This window comes from Rhinatrema bivittatum, chromosome 9 (assembly GCF_901001135.1).
Source record: "Rhinatrema bivittatum chromosome 9, aRhiBiv1.1, whole genome shotgun sequence".
NCBI classification, from domain to species: Eukaryota; Metazoa; Chordata; class Amphibia; order Gymnophiona; family Rhinatrematidae; genus Rhinatrema; species Rhinatrema bivittatum.
Window position 1 is genome coordinate 129724962 of NC_042623.1, and position 17360 is coordinate 129742321.

The window sequence follows — 17360 nt, forward strand, 5'->3', positions numbered from 1 at the left end:
ACAGGCCGAAAGGCATCACTAAGTACTCAAAGTGGCCGTCTCGAGTGTTGAAGGCTGTTTTCCATTCGTCGCCACTACGAATGCGAACTAAGTTGAGGGCCCCCTTCAGGTTGAGTTTTGAAAATATTTAGGCCCCTTGAAGCCGGTCAAACAGTTCCGAGATTAAAGGCAGGGGGTAGTGGTCTTTAATCGTGATCTTGTTCAGACCTCGGTAATTGATGCAAGGACGTAGGGTACCGTCCTTCTTCTTCACAAAGAAAAAGCTTGCGCCAGCTGGAGACTTCGATGGTCTGATAAACCCCTTCTGTAAGTTCTCCTCAATATATTCGGACATCGCCTTGTTCTCAATTGCTGAGAGAAGATAGACCTGTCCTTTAGGAGGTTCAGTATTGGGTTTCAGTCTTATGGCACAGTCATAGGACCTTTGCGGGGAAGGATGTCAGCAGCTTCTTTGGAGAACACATCACTAAAGGATGCGTATTGGGGCGGCAGTCCCTGCATCACTGGAGTCGTAGGCATGCAGATGACAGAAGTAATCTCCTTAAGGCACTTCCCATGACACTCTGGGCCCCAGCGGGAGAGTTCCAAAGATGCCCAGTCAAATTGGAGTTGGTGCAATTGCAACCAGGGTAACCCCAGGAAGATAGGGTGCATGGCCTTCTCTAACACAAAGAAGGGAATTGACTGTGTATGGAGAGTGATGTGAACTCAGATCCCTTGGTAGGAGGAGTTAGCAATCTGTTAGGAACTCAGCTCCCTAGTAGGAAGAGTTAGCAATCTATTAGGATCTGCTATGATGATGGGAGGAGCAAGCAGATGGGAGTTGGCAATCTGTTATGAAACTGATCCTGATGACTCCTGATGGAGGAGGAGTTAGCAATCAGTTATGAATATGCTCCCGTGGTAGGAGGAGTTGGCCAACTTGTTATGGTCTGCTCCTGTAGAGGGAGGAGTTAGCAAACTGTTACCAGCGGAGTGCTTGGAGTGAGCACTTGGCTGTAAAGGAAAGTAGATAGGTGGGTCCTTGGGCTGATGGCAGATGGCAGCGCCCCCAGGAGGATATCCTGAGAGGGACCACCAGCTAGGCTTGGTTATGGAGACAGACACAGATAGTTCTATTATTAGACAGGTTAGTAGAACCACCAGAGGTGGCAGTAGTGAGCTGGTATGCCCAGCAGGGCTGAAGTACCTCAGGAACTGGAACAGCGATCCCAGGGTTGCTGAGCTGTAGAGAAACTATAGATAGTGAGTAGTCAGGGTATGCTGTGTTCATAGCCAGAACTAGATGACAAAACTCACATAAGGTCTTAAAGAAGCTCAGTAGCTGGAAAGGGTTAGGCCCTCGAGGAGCGAGTACCTAGTTCCAGGGAAAGCTCTGAGAGAATGATGGTAACTCACAATTATCTGTATCTGCGATCACTTCTAGGCAGTAGGGAATCTTCAGAGTGTTCAGGAACATGGGCCCGCGAGGAGCGAGTACCGGTTCTTATCTACAATCTGAAATAGTAACTCACAAATGTCTGTATCTGCGATCACTTCCAGGCAGTAGGGAATCTTCAGAGTGTTCAGGAACATGGGCCCGCGAGGAGCGAGTACCGGTTCTTATCTACAATCTGAAATAGTAACTCACAAATGTCTATATCTGCGATCACTTCCAGGAAGTAGGGAATCTTCAGAGTGTTCAGGAACATGGGCCCCCGAGGAGCGGGTACCCTGGTAAGTCCGAGAAGACAGAGTAGTTTGGCCGAATCCCGAATGCGTTTCCGTATCCGTAGCCATATCCTTGCTAACTCGATCTGTTAGCAAATACTGAGACCTTTTATACTGGAAGCGGATGATGTCATCTCAGGGGACGCCCCTGAGGTTCGCACCCTTGCTGGTACATTAATTGGAGCACGCGCCCTATGTCATCAGGAACATGGTGGATCCGCAGCATCGTGCCAGTCCAGGAACACCAGAGAGAGAGGCCAGAAGGCGCCGTGGCATCAAACCGTCCATCAGACCCGGAGGGAGTCACCACAGAGGTAGAGAGGGCGGAGTGAGGGCGTCGAGCAGCGACGGACGCAACAGAGAGCTCCGGTGTGGAGAGTCACTGGTATAGTTTGGCAAGTCACGTCGCCCGGTAAGGGATCTCCATGGATGGAGGATAGAAGTAGCGCAACTTTTAAGTTGACGAGGGGACTCCTCAGATGTTCCACTAAACGTCGGAGAATAAAGTTGCCTCCTGCCCCTGAATCCACCAGGGCAAGAGTTTGAACCTTAGACGGTCCGCAGATCAAGGAGTCTGGGAGAGAGCGCGGAGGAGAGGGCGTAGTGAGGCCTAAGAACAGTCCTCCTGCAGGACTTAGGCACGTCAGTTTCCCGGACAAATTGGGCATGTAGGGACATCGTAGCCTGACTGACCACAGTACATGCATAACCAATGCTTCTTCCGATTTCTTCTCTCTTTGGAAGTCAAATGTCCGTGACCAAGTTGCATCAGTTCATCTTCACTGGCAGCAGGAATTACTGGAACCATCCGAGGTGCAGGTTTAGCACTCGCCTCTTTCAGACCAGGTTTTCTAATTGGCCGGAGCTCTTTCACCTTATCAGAAGCCGGTGATCGATCCGAGTGGCCAAAGCCACTAGTTCGTCCAGCGAGTCAGGTGTTTCGTGAGCGGCCAGCTCGTCTTTTAAACGAGTATCCAAGCCTCTGAAGAAGAGGGTCTTCAGGCATTTGGGGTCCCAGCAGAGTTCTGTAGCAAGAGTCTTAAACTCTATTGCAAAATCAGCCAGTGGTCAGTTGCCTTGCTTGAGGTCCACCAAAGCAGAACCAGCAACAGTAACTCGAGCAGGATCATCGAAAACGGATTTAAATAAGTCCAGAAATCCATCTATGTCCTGCAAAATTGGATCCTTGCTTTCCCACAATGTAGACGCCCAAGACAGGGCCCTTCCATCCAGATAGGAAAGGATGTAAGTAGTTTTGGAAAAAGCTGTAGGGAACTGAGAAGGCTGTAGAGCAAAATGCATGTAGCACTGATTTAAAAAGCCCCTGGTCTTCCAAATCTCTCCCGAGAAACAAGCTGGAGCCGCCAGCAGTACAGCAGTCTTTAAAGTTACTTCCTGTAACTGACCTTCATTGCTGGAAGTAGCACCTTGGGTCTTCTGTGTCTGCAGCTGGTGAAACGCTGAAGTGAGTTTCTCCAATGTGTCTTGCTGTTCAGAAATGCGCAGGGCCAGGCCTGGTATGGCCTGCAGGGCATTGAGCTGTGACGGATCCATGGAGTTAGCAATTTGTTATTGTTTGTAAGGATTTTGTGTGGACCCTGGACTCTGTGGCAGATGACTACGCCCATGGGGGAAGGTCCCGTGAGGGGCCACAGGTCAGGCTCAGCTTAGGACACACACACAGTTAGATCTTTTATCAGACAGTATTGATGAGCCGCTAGAGGTGGCGGTAGTGAGCTGGAATATAGCCCGGTTGCGCTTGTAGTCCCTCAGGCTCTGGAACAGCGATCCCACAATGCCTGTGCTGTAGTGTAGAGAAACTGATATCGTGAGCAGCAGCAGTAATGCAGAGTTCAGGATTAGAGCCTCGTTGGTAATATACTCACGCAGCGGTCTCTCAGTATGGAGCACAGGAGCTGAAGTAAAGGCAGGCCCTCGAGGAGCGAGTACCTGGTTCCAGGGAACAGCTCTGAGAGGTGAAGATGGTAACTCACAGATGGTATAGGAAGCGGTGTCTTCCAGGCAGGTAGCGAGTCCAGGAACATGGGCCCTCGAGGAGCGAGTACCGGTTCCAGAAAGTGACCTGAAAGAGAAGAGAGAGAGAGGCCCCCTAGGAGCGGGTACCCTAAATAGAGTAATCCAAGATGGAGGCAGATTAGCTAGGTACGGAGAGCGAATCCCATCCGTCGGAAACCTTTACCATTCCGATCCCTTGCTAACTCATAGGCTAGCAAGCGCGTAGGCTATTTGTATCCTGGATGCATGACGTCATCACAGGGGGACGCCCCTGAGGTTCGCGCCACTGAAGGTACTTGAAGCAGGGCCACGCGGCGCATGCGCCCTAAGGCAGCTGAACAGCATGGCGGGAGGCAGCGCCCAAGCCGGTCCGGGGACGCCGGAGAGGACAGCAGGCAAACATCGCAGCAGCCAATCGTCCGTCAACCGCAGGAGGAGTCGCCAAAGAGGTAAGGAGGGTGGACTGGAGACGTCGGGCAGCGACGGTCGCAACAGCACCCAAGGGCCAGATATGGCAGAACATTGAACAGAGCATCACCAGGTGCAGCAGAGTGGCAAGAAGCACAGAGCAGGTCGTAGACAGATACCACGACATAAAGGCCCAGCTGAAAGCAAAGGTGGAGGCCTGAGCCAAATATCAATGGCAGACCGGGCGAGGAGCCCCTTTTCCGATCATCTTAATAGAGATGGAGCAGCGACTCATAAAAAGTCTCAGGCCAGACGTTTTCAAAGACATGACTGAGGAGCTGGACACCACACGAGCTGCAGCTGGTAAGTTCACCTCATCCCTAAATGGGCAGGCTGCAATGGGTGTACACATCATTTGGCATAATATGCTCACTATGCAAAGAAGCAAAGTGCACCTCTGATGCCAAATTAAAAAAGGATACTTGCTGGCATATGTACTAATGTCTTCTGTTTTGTTTCCACAGCTCTCACCCTCGAAGCTGCCAGTCCCAGCCAGGAAGCCCCAGAGCTCAGCTGGGAAGCCCCAGGGACCAGCAGTCCAGAAACACCTTTGCACAGGCTATTTGTTATGGATGCGCAGACCCAGGGCAGCAATGAGGAGAAGGAGCAGTAGCAGCTACAGCCTGAACACACATTGGTCATGCTGCAACTGCTGGCTGTACCCATCACACTTGATATCTCCCTGAAGCTCTCCAAATTCATGGAGAATGGGAGCCTGGAGTGGAAGCCTCCAGAACCAGATGAACTGCAAGTCAGCACATCACAGCACCAGCCGCAACCACCATGCCCTCGCCAGGAGGCCACAAGCCCCGTGATGCCCATCTTGCAGCCACAGATAGCAGCACCGGCACTGGCAGCAAAACCGGCACTAGCAGCAACACCGCCATGGCACCAGCACCGCCACCGGAACCAGCACCACCACCAGAACCAGTACAACAATGCATGCTGCACAGCTGAGGCACATATGTGCAGAGCTAAGGGGCCTCAGGAGGTCAGTAAACCACTAGAACTGCATCCTGCAACAGGAAACTGCAGTGAACACCCAGAACATTATCACACTGGTTGCTGCCATCAGCAACATGACTAATGTTCTGACACAGATCCTCTAAAAGATGCCAGAGCAGCCATTGGAGTCCTCAGCTGCATCTGTAGAATCCAAACCCCACAGCAGTCCCCATGAAGTGAGACACCTGAGGGGTCAGCCCCCAAACTGATGCTCATCCCCCAAGTGGCAAGCCTTGACATGGCAATGGGCCATGAACAGCTCAACCACCTGGCCTACAAGGCCAAAGAAGAATATTTGTCAGAGAAGCCAGGGATGGCCTCTGTACAGAATTCTGTGCTGTCTAGATGGAAGAAACCTGCTGGGCCCCGACTCACTACAGAGTTGCTGTTCCAGCACACAGAATGGATGGTGTACTCTCAACCATTTTCATTAAGCATATTAAGAAGGCCTCCTAGATGCTCTGCACATATTCCAGGCTTCTTGAAGTGGTCTCCACTCAGTGCCCAGCTGCTGCTTCTTGTTATTACATCTTATCTCTTACTCAATACTGCTGGTGTCTCATCTCATCTCAGCTCCTGCAACTGCTGCCTCCATGCTGCTGGGGTCTCAGTTCCTGCAACTGCTGCCTCCATGCTTCTGGGATCTCAACTTGTCTCAGCTCCTGCAACTTCTACCTCCATGCTGCTGGTGTCTCATTTCATCTCAGCTGCTGCAAGTTCTGCCTCCATGCTGCTGGAGTCTCATCTCATCTCAGCTCCTGTATCTCTTGCATCCATGCTGCTGGTTCTCCTGGGCCTCCTGCCTCCATGCTGCTCTTGCTGCATCAATGCTGCACTCTCCAGTCCTGGTCCTGCTGCCTTCATGCTCAATTTTGCTGTCATGGCCCTTAGGCTGTACCCTTGAGTGCACTCTTTCAACATGGACTGTCTGGGACCTTTACTTGAACTTTGCTGCCATGGCCCTTAGACTGTCTGGGGCTTTGGGTTGACAGCACATGGTACTGTTGCTTTAACCTATAAAATTATAGCGGTAATGTAGGTATTGGGGTGCCACTTTCGTTTTCTAGTTTCTTAGTTGGAATCATGATTTTGCATAAAGGATATATATTGAGCCTGTATATGTAATGACGCTATTTCAATCTATGTATAGGTATACACAGATTGTGCTGTTCATGAAATGTACAATATTTTGTACTATTTGCTATCTTGTCCTTGCAGAATGTGATTACCTAAGACATTGACTTTATTTCAAACAGTGCATTACATGTGTTCACTAATAAAGTAGTCACTGTTTGGAAAACTAAACTTCCTGGCAGTCTCCTTTCATTGTGTTGTTTTTGTGTTAAAATTTCAGAAGATAAAAGGTTTGCCCTCTACATCACCTTGCATGCTAGAATGCCCTGGAACATTCCAACTTGGCACTTATCTAGCAGGCAAGACCATATGGGTTGTTGCATCCCACTGAACACTCAGTGTATGCTCATAAGGAAGACAGCCAGAGGTTAAGAAGAAGCTCATTACTGGGGACCTTCAGTATTGCTTCTTGTTTCCTTCTTCACACACCATATTTTTAGGAAACTCCTGCTTACTTGGCCCTGTATGTTACAGGCAGATTAGCTTCATGCCCAACACAGATCTTGTGTACATGTACAGCTCATGTGATGTTAAGAGGAAGTTAGAGTCATCATCACACAAGACTTGATATTCATCCCCCTTATTTATGTCAGGACTGAAAGGGTATGTGTAGCACAAACATTTGTACTCTTCACTGTTAACCTAATAGGATGTCTATTTGCTGAGTTTTGAAACAGAGTGTCAGCAGCTGGGTGAGAAGTAGGGAGGAGTAGTGAAGGAGTACTGTCTGATCCACAACGTCTACAGGTGAAGGGCAAAGGCCATAGATGGCTGGTGCTAGAGCTGGGGACCAGGAACACTTGCACAGACTGCCTGCCATCCTTGTAGTGGGCTGCCTTTGGGATCTGGATGCTTCCTGTAAGGTCATCCTTACCTTTCATGTATTATACAGACCCCCAAGCCATGCTAATACAGGGGTGGCAGGCAATCTATGCAAGTATTCCTTGTCCTCAGTTCCAGCACCAGCCCTCTATGGCCTCTGCTCTTCACCTGTAGACATTGTGGACCAGACAGTACTCCCTCACTCCTCCTCCCTACTTCTCACCCAGCTGCCGACACTCTGTTCCAACACTCAGCAAGTACACAGCAGTCTAGAAGGGAAAGTTAGGAGCTGTACAAGTGAAGTGCCTACAGAGGTTACCAAACAGTGTCTCCTACATTTCACTGCTGACATGGTTGCACCACCTCTATGTATGCTCTGGAAAGGTAGTGCCCTTCATATGGGGAAAAAAAGGAAGGCCTACCCTGCCAGTGCCTACAGAGCTCAGACTGAGTGTCAAAACATGTGGGCTGGGGTGGCAACCTCTGTGAAGTGTGCTTGATGGAGATGAGAAAAAATCAGACCTTTGACAGCTCTCTAATAGGACTTCTGACTCGCCTCTGGCACCTGGGAAGCAAACCAAACCCCACCCCACCCACCTACACACACACACACACACACACACACACACATACACGCACACACACAAATAGCCCTGCAGCAGCCATCTCAGTATACGTTGCCTGTAAAGCAGCATGATGCAAAACTGTCATCTGAATCAGCCCTACAGCGCTAGCATTAGATAATCCGTCCATCTCCACGTTCCATCCATCAAAGCATCCCTACATTCAGTGGACAGTTTCTTAGCCAGCACTACCTCACTCCATAACATTGCAACTCTTGTGCCAGCCTAAGGTCTGGGTAGGCTGCACATCCCCTAATAACAGGACTATTCAGCCTATTCCATGTACTAGATGGTAAAACATCTGTTTGGGGGAGCACGGTGGGCACAACAGGCAAATGTAAAGATAACATTCTAGTTCTAGAGCATATTTGATGTGTCACGATGCCAACCAGTACACCTCTGGCCCTCAGTGAACACTAGATATAACCTGTGAGTGTACTTGGGGAAATGTAACAGTACAAGGTGTGAGGCCATTCCTTCTGCAGCCCATATGCTGGCCTGTGGGAGGCACCCATTTTCAACAGGACAACCACTCGATCAATGCTATGCAAAAGCAGTGTGAGATCAATACACTGCCTGCTCAGGGGTATGGATTGCAGTGGCAAGGGAGGGAACTCAGAGTGCAACAGCACCCACACACATAGTGATTGACCAAGGCAAAGACAGCATGCCAGTCACAAGTCACACACTCACACACTTATGTTTGGAGTATGCATGAGAGGCTCCACTTCCTGCACCTACACATGTGCCATGTGTATGTTCCTGGAATGCTTGTCATCAAACAACATAGAAGTCTGTGGCTGCTTGCAGTAACTGATAATGAGGAAGTCTGAGTCCTTCCTCCCCAACCAGTATCAATACCTGACCACAAAAAAACATTTCTTTCTGAGTCACTTATGACACATACTTAATGTGATGTAATGAAAAGGGTCCCTGAAGGGCTTAGGTGCTACTAAATCCGTGCCTGCCAAGACAGCAACACAGAAAGCCATCAGGCATCATGGCAAGCACATGAGATCTCTGGAAGCAGTAGGCCTATACATTGAGCACTGGGTCCCGTTTACTGTGGAGGAAGCTTATAGGCTCATTATCTCATCAGCTGACAAGACTTTCTCTACCCATAATGTAATACACAGAGCACTTCATTGACAGTGTAAGAGCAGAACTGCCCTGCTCAGAACAGTAGAAGTGACTTACACCACATGATGCTCAGCCTAGAGGATAGCAGCTCTTCCTGATTATCCAGAAGTGGTGACACACATGTGCATCAGCAAGGGCATGCAACCATGAAGGCATGGAAACCTGTGCAGTGATGTTGGCAATGGAACTATCTGCAATCTATTTCGGTGAGGATTGCTCAGCCCATGTGCTTTCACGGTGCTCAGGTACCTGTAACAGGTAAAAGCTAAATACTCTGCATATTTTTATTTGATTTTTAAGTTCCACTTTTTCATACTTCAAAGTGGATTACTTTCAGGTACTAGAGTTATTTATTTGTCCCCAGAGGTCTCATAATTTTGTATCAGAAGCAATGGATGGTAAAGTGTGTTGCCCAAGGTCACAAGGAGCAGCAGTGGGATTTGAACACTGGTCTCGCTGACTTAAAGCCAGCTGCTGTAAACATTAGACTACTCCTCCAGTTCTTATACTCATGGTTCATACATATGTGCATACAGCTGCACCACATGACTATCACTGATGCATAATGCTCAATGACCTTACAGCAACCTGACATCTACATATCTGAGTAAGGCTATGTGTGAGGGGAGAGCTGAAGGCAGGAGGTTCAAACACATTTTACCATTGACCTATTTGGCTTCAACCTTTGTTCATGATAGATGTGTGCACTGCAAGAGGATTTGAAACTATATTGTGACAGTGTCATGCCATCAGTAATCGGAAAATACAAGTGAAGGCAGGACAGTATCTGATTCCCAATGCTGCTTTCACTGAGCATTATGTGGATCCTGCTGCAGTTTCCCCCAGAAGCGTAGGCAACCTACCTGACATCACGTCAGCCAAAGCCCTCACCTTTTGCACATTATTATTTCTAACTAGCATCAGTAGGTGTAGTAGGGTGCATGTGTGTTGGGGGGGCATGGAAATACCAAGAGGAAGGCTAGCTTAGAAGAAGCTGTGTACATAGTGGAAATGGTACCAGGTAGCACAGGTGCTTTCAGCAAGACTGTAATGGAAGGCATCCAACTACAGCAGTGTAATGTGTGCATTACTGTTGCTAACTTGGTCCAATTTTTGGGACTGGTAAATCATGTTCTGCTTTGCAAGCCATTACATGCAGGCATTTTCTCTGATTTCCCTATAGATTTTGCAAGCCAAACCAAGACAGTCAATACTCACATGCATGGCAGTAAGACCAGGACTGGATCTACATATGCTGTCAATGTGTATGCAGTTAGAATTCCTGGTCTGCAGTGACTCTTTCAATGGTGAGGCTGTGGTGTCAGCTCTGTGTGCCCATGGTCATGTGACAGCAAGCAGACCCAGTACAGAGGTATCACTTCACATGCTTATGTTTTTGCACTTCGGAATGAGTGTATATTATAACATGCAAAATCTGTCACTGAGACTTTTACCTGTCTAACTATACCTTTCACATAAGCTTTTTTAGGCTTTTGTTTGCCATTTATAGTTTATCTACAGCTTTAGTTCTCCATGCTCCAAGAGGAGCTGGTGTGGCATCATGGCCCTAAGTCACACACTTTTGAGCTTTAGAACGGGGTCCGCTTGGGAGGGCTGGCAAGCCACACCATGCTAGGTAGGCAACAAAGTGTCATGCCACACATACCTCTTTTAGTGTGACTATCAGGCAGAACACATGGTGGCAGCAACATATCTTTGATGTAATCCTTACATGCCATACAGTTTTTCAAGTACAGTCTACTGCTGCATTGTGAAGATGAAGCCTGAGTAGGCATTCTGTTACACACTGACCTACATAAGGAAGCAGCAAGAGAAATAAAGAGGATAGCATGGAGAGGAGCACCAGCAGGCTTCTGGCCTCCCTCCCCTGGAAGGGGAAGTGGTCTGTGAGGTCTATCAGGCAAAGTAGTGTTCAATAAGGTTTTGGCAAATCTGCAGGGAGACATGGTGGATCCAGGGGGAGATCTGGATGTATCTGAATTAGTACTCCATGGCATTGAGGGAGATAAAGGAATACGCAGCTGAGTAGCACTATCTTTGCAACTTTGGGTGGGGCATACATTAAAGCTCCACCCATCTTGTCTGAACAGTGAAAGCAACTTTTGAGAAGTCCAAAGGTGCGTTCAATGACACAGAGAGTAGCAGATAAGAACTTGTTCTACCTCATCTCTGCCAGCGCATTGGGAATGGCAATGGGAGTGAGAAGCTAAGTCCAGCAACCGTACCCAAAATCTCCTGCGACAATGACAGATGAATCACATCAATCATAGCATTGTCACTTGCAGATGTGAGTGCCAAACCACAACATCTAGTAAGACTGTATAAGGTAACCTGTACCTTTGCTGAGTCTTAGAGGGTGAATTGCATAGCCTAACTGCTAGGGATGTGAATCGTTTTTTGACGATTTAAAATATCGTCTGATATATTTTAAATCGTCAAAAATCGTTAGAGGTGCAATACAATAGGAATTCCCCCGATTTATTGTCAAAAATCTTAAATCGGGGGAGGGGGGAAAACCGGCACACTAAAACAACCCTAAAACCCACCCCGACCCTTTAAAATAAATGCCCCACCCTCCCGAACCCCCCCAAAATGTTTTAAATTATCTGGGGTCCAGTGGGGGGGTCCCGGTGTGATCTGCCACTCTCGGGCCATGGCTGCGTTAATAGAAATGGCGCCGGCGCTACCTTTGCCCTGTCATATGACAGGGCAAAGGTCAGGAGGCCCCCCCAAGCTGGCCAAAAGTTCCGATTGTGTCCAACGAGGGGTCCGGGAGCGGAACCGCGGTGGACCATGTGACGGCCGCGTCACTCCGACGTGACGCGGACGTCACATGCTCCTCGCAAAGGAATAGAGGAACGGCTTCCTGACTCCCTGCTGGACCACCAGGGAGTTTTGGTAAGTCTTGGGGGGGATTAAGGAGGGTGAGGGGTTTAAATTTTTATTTAGGATCAACAATCGCGATTTCCAACGTATTCAACATAGCTATGTTGAATAAGTTGGAAATCCGATCGTTTTCGCCTCATCACTTTTTTAAGTTAAAAAAAAAAAAAAGTAGCGTTTTACATATAAGTTCAAAACGAATGCACACCCCTATTATCCACGCCCTCCGAAGTTCGAGGCGAGTTACATACAAAACATACATAATTTTGGTCTAGACATATAACAAAAAGCTAAAAATGGTGTTAAACTAAATTAAGTATTAAAATATACTTAGGTGATGTAACATAATGTCTCAAAAAGAAGAGAAAGAAAAAAGAAGGATAGTCATGATGCACATAAATCTGGGAAGGCTTGTATGAAAAGTCAATGTTTAAGAGCTTTTTTTGAAATCTTTTTTATTGAAGAGTAATCTTAAATCAGGGGGTAATGTATTATTCCATAGAATAGGACCTTCGATTGAGAATGCCCACTCTCTGGTCATAGATAATCTGGTTGTTTTGGGGGGACGGAATTTGTAAAAGGAGCTGGTTTTTGGATCTAAGATTTCTGCAAGGATTATTTAAGTGTAATGCAGCAGATAATCAGCAGGGGTTATTATTATAGATCAGATTATGAATAATTGTTAAGATTTTGTTTTGAATGTGCCACTTAATTAGTAACCAGTGTAATTGATAAAGTACTGGAGATATGTGATCATAAGGCTTACTGTTGGAGAGAAGCTATGCTGTAGCATTTTATAAGAGTTGAAGTGGACAGATGGTAAATTGTGGTAAACATAATTACAAAGAGTTGCAATTATCTAAGCCATTAAGAATCAGTGATTGAAGTATTGTGCGAAAATGGTTAGGATCAAGTAGAGGTTTGATATGCCTAAGAAGGTGAAGTTTGTAGAAGGAAGATTTGAGTAGAGATTTAATGTGTATGAATGTCTAGCTTTGGATCTAGTATAATGCCAAGAGTTTGGACCTGTTTAGTGATATTGATGGTAGAATTGTCGATGAGAATGGATTCAGGAATGTTGTCAAATTGTGGGTTTCCTAAAATCATTATTTCAGTTTTTGATAAGTTTAAGCTAAATTTGTTGTATAATAGCCATTTTTTTTAATGTGGACAAGGAGAGTACAAGAAATTTGAATGTGGTGTTTCAGGTATATTTAGTTGGGATGTAAAATTGAATGTCACAGGTGTAAATTCTATATGTAACACTTAGAGGGGACAGTAGTTGACAGATTGGTGTGAGGTATACATTGAATAAAGTGGCTGATAAGGCAGATCCTTGTGGAACACCTGTATTTAAAGGAAAATGAACAGAACTTGTTTGATTTATGAAGACTTGCTGATATCTGTTTTTTAAGTTGATTGAAACCAAGTATGTACTATTCCAGATATTCCTAGATTGGAGAAGCGAGTGAGTAGAATTTAGTGTTTTACATTTAGTCTCATGTGGATGTTTATCCTGTTGGACTCTATGCCATCCTGGACATAAAGCGCCACACCGCCTCCCGGGTGCTCCTCTCTGCCATTGCGATATAATTTCTACCCCGGTATAGCACTGTCCCATTGGTTGTCCTCCTTCCACTATGTCTCTGAGATGCCAATTAAGTCTATGTCATCATTCACTGCTATACATTCTAACTCTCCCATCTTACTTCTTAGACTTCTGTCATTAGTATACAAACATTTCAAAGTTTGTTTTTTGTTTGTATTTTCGTTCTGATTTTTAATTGAGAGGGATAAGTTAGAATTTTTTAGCTCAGGTGAGTTTTTAGTTACAGGCACTTGGACTACTTTTCTTATTATTGGAACCTCATTGTCAGGATGCCTTAATTCTAATTCATTATTAGTATCCTTTGAAGATACCTCTCTCCAAACCATGCGCTGCTGAGTGACTGTCGGCTTTCCCCTTTGTTCTAGTTTAAAAGCTGCTCTATCTCCTTTTTAAAGGTTAGCGCCAGCAGTCTGGTTCCACCCTGTTTAGGTGGAGCCCATCCCTTCGGAAGAGACTCCCCCTGCCACAAAAGGTTTCCCAGTTCCTAACAAAATTGAATCCCTCTTCCTTGCACCATCGTCTCATCCACGCATTGAGACTCCGGAGCTCTGCCTGCCTCTGGTGTCCTGCGCATGGAACAGGGACATATAGAAGAACTGCTGCGTATTACAACTCGGCCAGAGTAGTTAACTGTTGAGTAGAGATGTGAATCGTGTCCTCGATCGTCTTAACGATCGATTTCGGCTGGGAGGGGGAGGGAATCGTATCGTCGCCGTTTGGGTGTTTAGAGTATCGTTAAAATCGTTAAAATCGTGAACCGGCACACTAAAACCCCCTAAAACCCACCCCCGACCCTTTAAATTAAATCCCCCACCCTCCCCAAATGCCTTAAATTACCTGGGGGTCCAGCGGCACACTAAAACACCCTAAAACCCACCCCCGGCACACTAAAACCCCCTAAAACCCACCCTGACCCTTTAAATTAAATCCCCCACCCCAAATGCCTTAAATTACCTGGGGGTCCGTAGCGGCGGTCCGTAGCTTAAATTACCCCCGGGTCCGTAGCTAAATCGGGGGAAGGGGGAGAGCAGGAAATCCGGCACCACTAAATCGTGGTGTCTTCAGCCGGCGCCATTTTGCAAAATGGCCGCCGTAAAATGGCGGCGGCCATAGACCAATACGATTCGACGCAGGAGGTCGTTCCGGACCCCCGCTGGACTTTTGGCAAGTCTTGTGGGGGTCAGGAGGCCCCCCCAAGCTGGCCAAAAGTTCCTGGGGGTCCAGCGGGGGCCCTGGAGCGATCTCCTGCCGCGAATCGTTTCCGTACGGAAAATGGCGCCGGCAGGAGATCGACTGCAGGAGGTCGTTCAGCGGAGGTCCGGAACCCTCGCTGAACGACCTCCTGCAGTCGATCTCCTGCCGGCGCCATTTTCCGTACGGAAACGATTCGCGGCAGGAGATCGCTCCAGGGCCCGCGCTCGACCCCCAGGAACTTTTGTCCAGCTTGGGGGGGCCTCCTGACCCCCACAAGACTTGCCAAAAGTCCAGCGGGGGTCCGGAACGACCTCCTGCGTCGAATCGTATTGGTCTATGGCCGCCGCCATTTTGCGGCGGCCATTTTGCAAAATGGCGCCGGCTGAAGACACCACGATTTAGTGGTGCCGGATTTCCTGCTCTCCCCCTTCCCCCGATTTAGCTACGGACCCGGGGGTAATTTAAGCTACGGACCGCCGCTACGGACCCCCAGGTAATTTAAGGCATTTGGGGTGGGGGATTTAATTTAAAGGGTCGGGGTGGGTTTTAGTGTGCTGGGGGTGGGTTTTAGGGGGTTTTAGTGTGCCGCTGGACCCTCAGGTAATTTAAGGCATTTGGGGGGGGGGGGTTCGGGAGGGTGGGGTATTTAATTTAAAGGGTCGGGGGGGGGTTTTAGGGGGTTTTAGTGTGCCGGTTTTCCTGCCCTCCCCCTTCCCCCGATTTACGATTTTTTGACGATAAATCGGGGGAATTTGTATTGTATTGTGGCCCTAACGATTTTTGACGATTTAAAATATATCGGACGATATTTTAAATCGTCAAAAAACGATTCACATCCCTACTGTTGAGGCAATTTGGGACTTTGTGACTGGGCTGAGTTCAGCCATTAACAGATTAGAGCAAAAGATTGAATATGTTTCTTCAAATTTCCAAGGAAAGTTGCAGGTTATCCAACAACAAAGTAATTATATAACCCAAAGAGTTGGGGAGACTGAAAATAGTATTAAGTCTCTCCAAAAGTTAAATGCCATAGTACTTAAAGATCAGTTATCTTGCTCACAATGTCTTGAAACAGCTTAAAATTGCATAAGACATCTAAATCTTAGAATTTTAAATTTTCCCAAGGTGGCAGGTGAAATTCCTTATATCTCTTTAAAGAGATTTTTCAAAGAAGTATTAGCATATTCAGATGAGGATATTTTCTCAGTAAACACGTTTTTTCTTAACAAAAAAAGCCACTGCTCCAGCAGTTTCTGTACCTGCAAACCTAACAAATTTCTTGGAAGATTCGAATTTAGATGCCTTAGATAGAAACACTTTGATTGTATTGTTTATATCATCGCAAGATATTAACAAATTAATGAAAATGTATTTTCAAAAATTCCCAATATCTTTTTACAGTCAACCAATTAAGCTATATCCAGATCTGGCACCGGTTACCAGGACAAGAAGAAGGGAATTTCTTGCCCTAAGGCAAAGGGTTATTTCTCTGGGATTTTCTTTCTGTGATATCCTTGTTGTTGTGAAATTAAGAAAGGTGAACAAACATATGTGTTTTTCCAGATGGAACAGTTGCAACAGTTCTTGGAGGCTTAGTTACCTATTACTTCGTCCCTGCTGCCTCCCAATGAGTAGGCTATAATGTGTAGGCTATAATAAGTATGTAATACCAGTTGGGATAGCTATGTTAATGTTTGATTTTGGTGTATTTCTTTTAAGTATCTCCTTATTTAATATTTCTGTCCCTTTTGCCCTACTTTTTTCCTAATATTATTTAATTTCAATTTCGAATATACAAATGGAAATTTTGAATAATCTGTAAATATATGAATCAAGATTATTTTTGATGATTTATTTCTTGATATTTGTAAATTCAAAAAATTATAAATAAAAATATAAAAAAACCCTACCCTATTATGATTAAAAAATATGCTTCAGATTTTCATTGTTCTACTACTTTAACTTAAATATGACAAAAAAATCTGTTACCTTTTGGTACCATGGAAGGAGAGGAGTGTCTTTAAAAACATTTCCAAAATTTAAGGGAAGGATGTAGACATTTCTAATAGATGATAGTAGTGGAATGGCCTTGTAGAAAGAGCTCTTGAAGATAGTCATGTCTTCGGTTAATCCTTTCATGAAGAAATAAATAGAGCGATTGGGATAGGTCCGAGATGCTGATTCTATAGCACATGCCACTAATGAGGAAATGTCCAGCTTTTCTGTGGTCTCAACAAAAAAGATACCACGATTAGATTCAATGCTAGCAAATTCCACTGTTGACTGTTTGTATAAGGATCTGTACAATGTCCATGATTGTTTCATGTTCATCCAGTAAATAGTAGAACAGATGAATATGATAGAGAGAAGTGAAAATTGTATCAATAATTTCATGGCTGCTTCTTGGATTGAGTACTGTAGAACCTGTAGAAAAAAAGAAAGTGGTCTAGCATTAGAAATAAAAATACTAATTAAAAACCTGTTGTATTCATATTTGCCTTTGAAAAGAAGCTGCTATTAATTGGTATGGACAATTATGAGAAAGAGGTGTATTAGCTTCTTCAAGGTAAATTCTCATAAAGGGTGAGCTTGGGAAGGAATAGAAACTTTGGTCATGATTTGACCATGCATGTCTGCACAGAGCTGATATATCAAGTGAAATTGCTGTGTTTGTGTCATATAGAATGTATTTTATGCCAGAATACAAAATAAAGTAAGTTTAAGGCCAGAGGGAG

General features: G+C 46.0%; 1 protein-coding gene across 1 annotated transcript in view; it reads right to left on the reverse strand.

Annotated features, from left to right (window-relative positions):
* Window positions 1-16950, reverse strand: part of LOC115099568 (alpha-1,4-N-acetylglucosaminyltransferase-like) — a 109109-nt gene extending 92159 nt beyond the window's left edge. The window contains exon 1 of the mRNA XM_029617301.1: window positions 16615-16950. Within this exon, the coding sequence (XP_029473161.1) occupies window positions 16615-16950 (336 nt within the window). The remainder of the gene's footprint in view (window positions 1-16614) is intronic.
* Window positions 16951-17360: the final 410 nt, after the last annotated feature.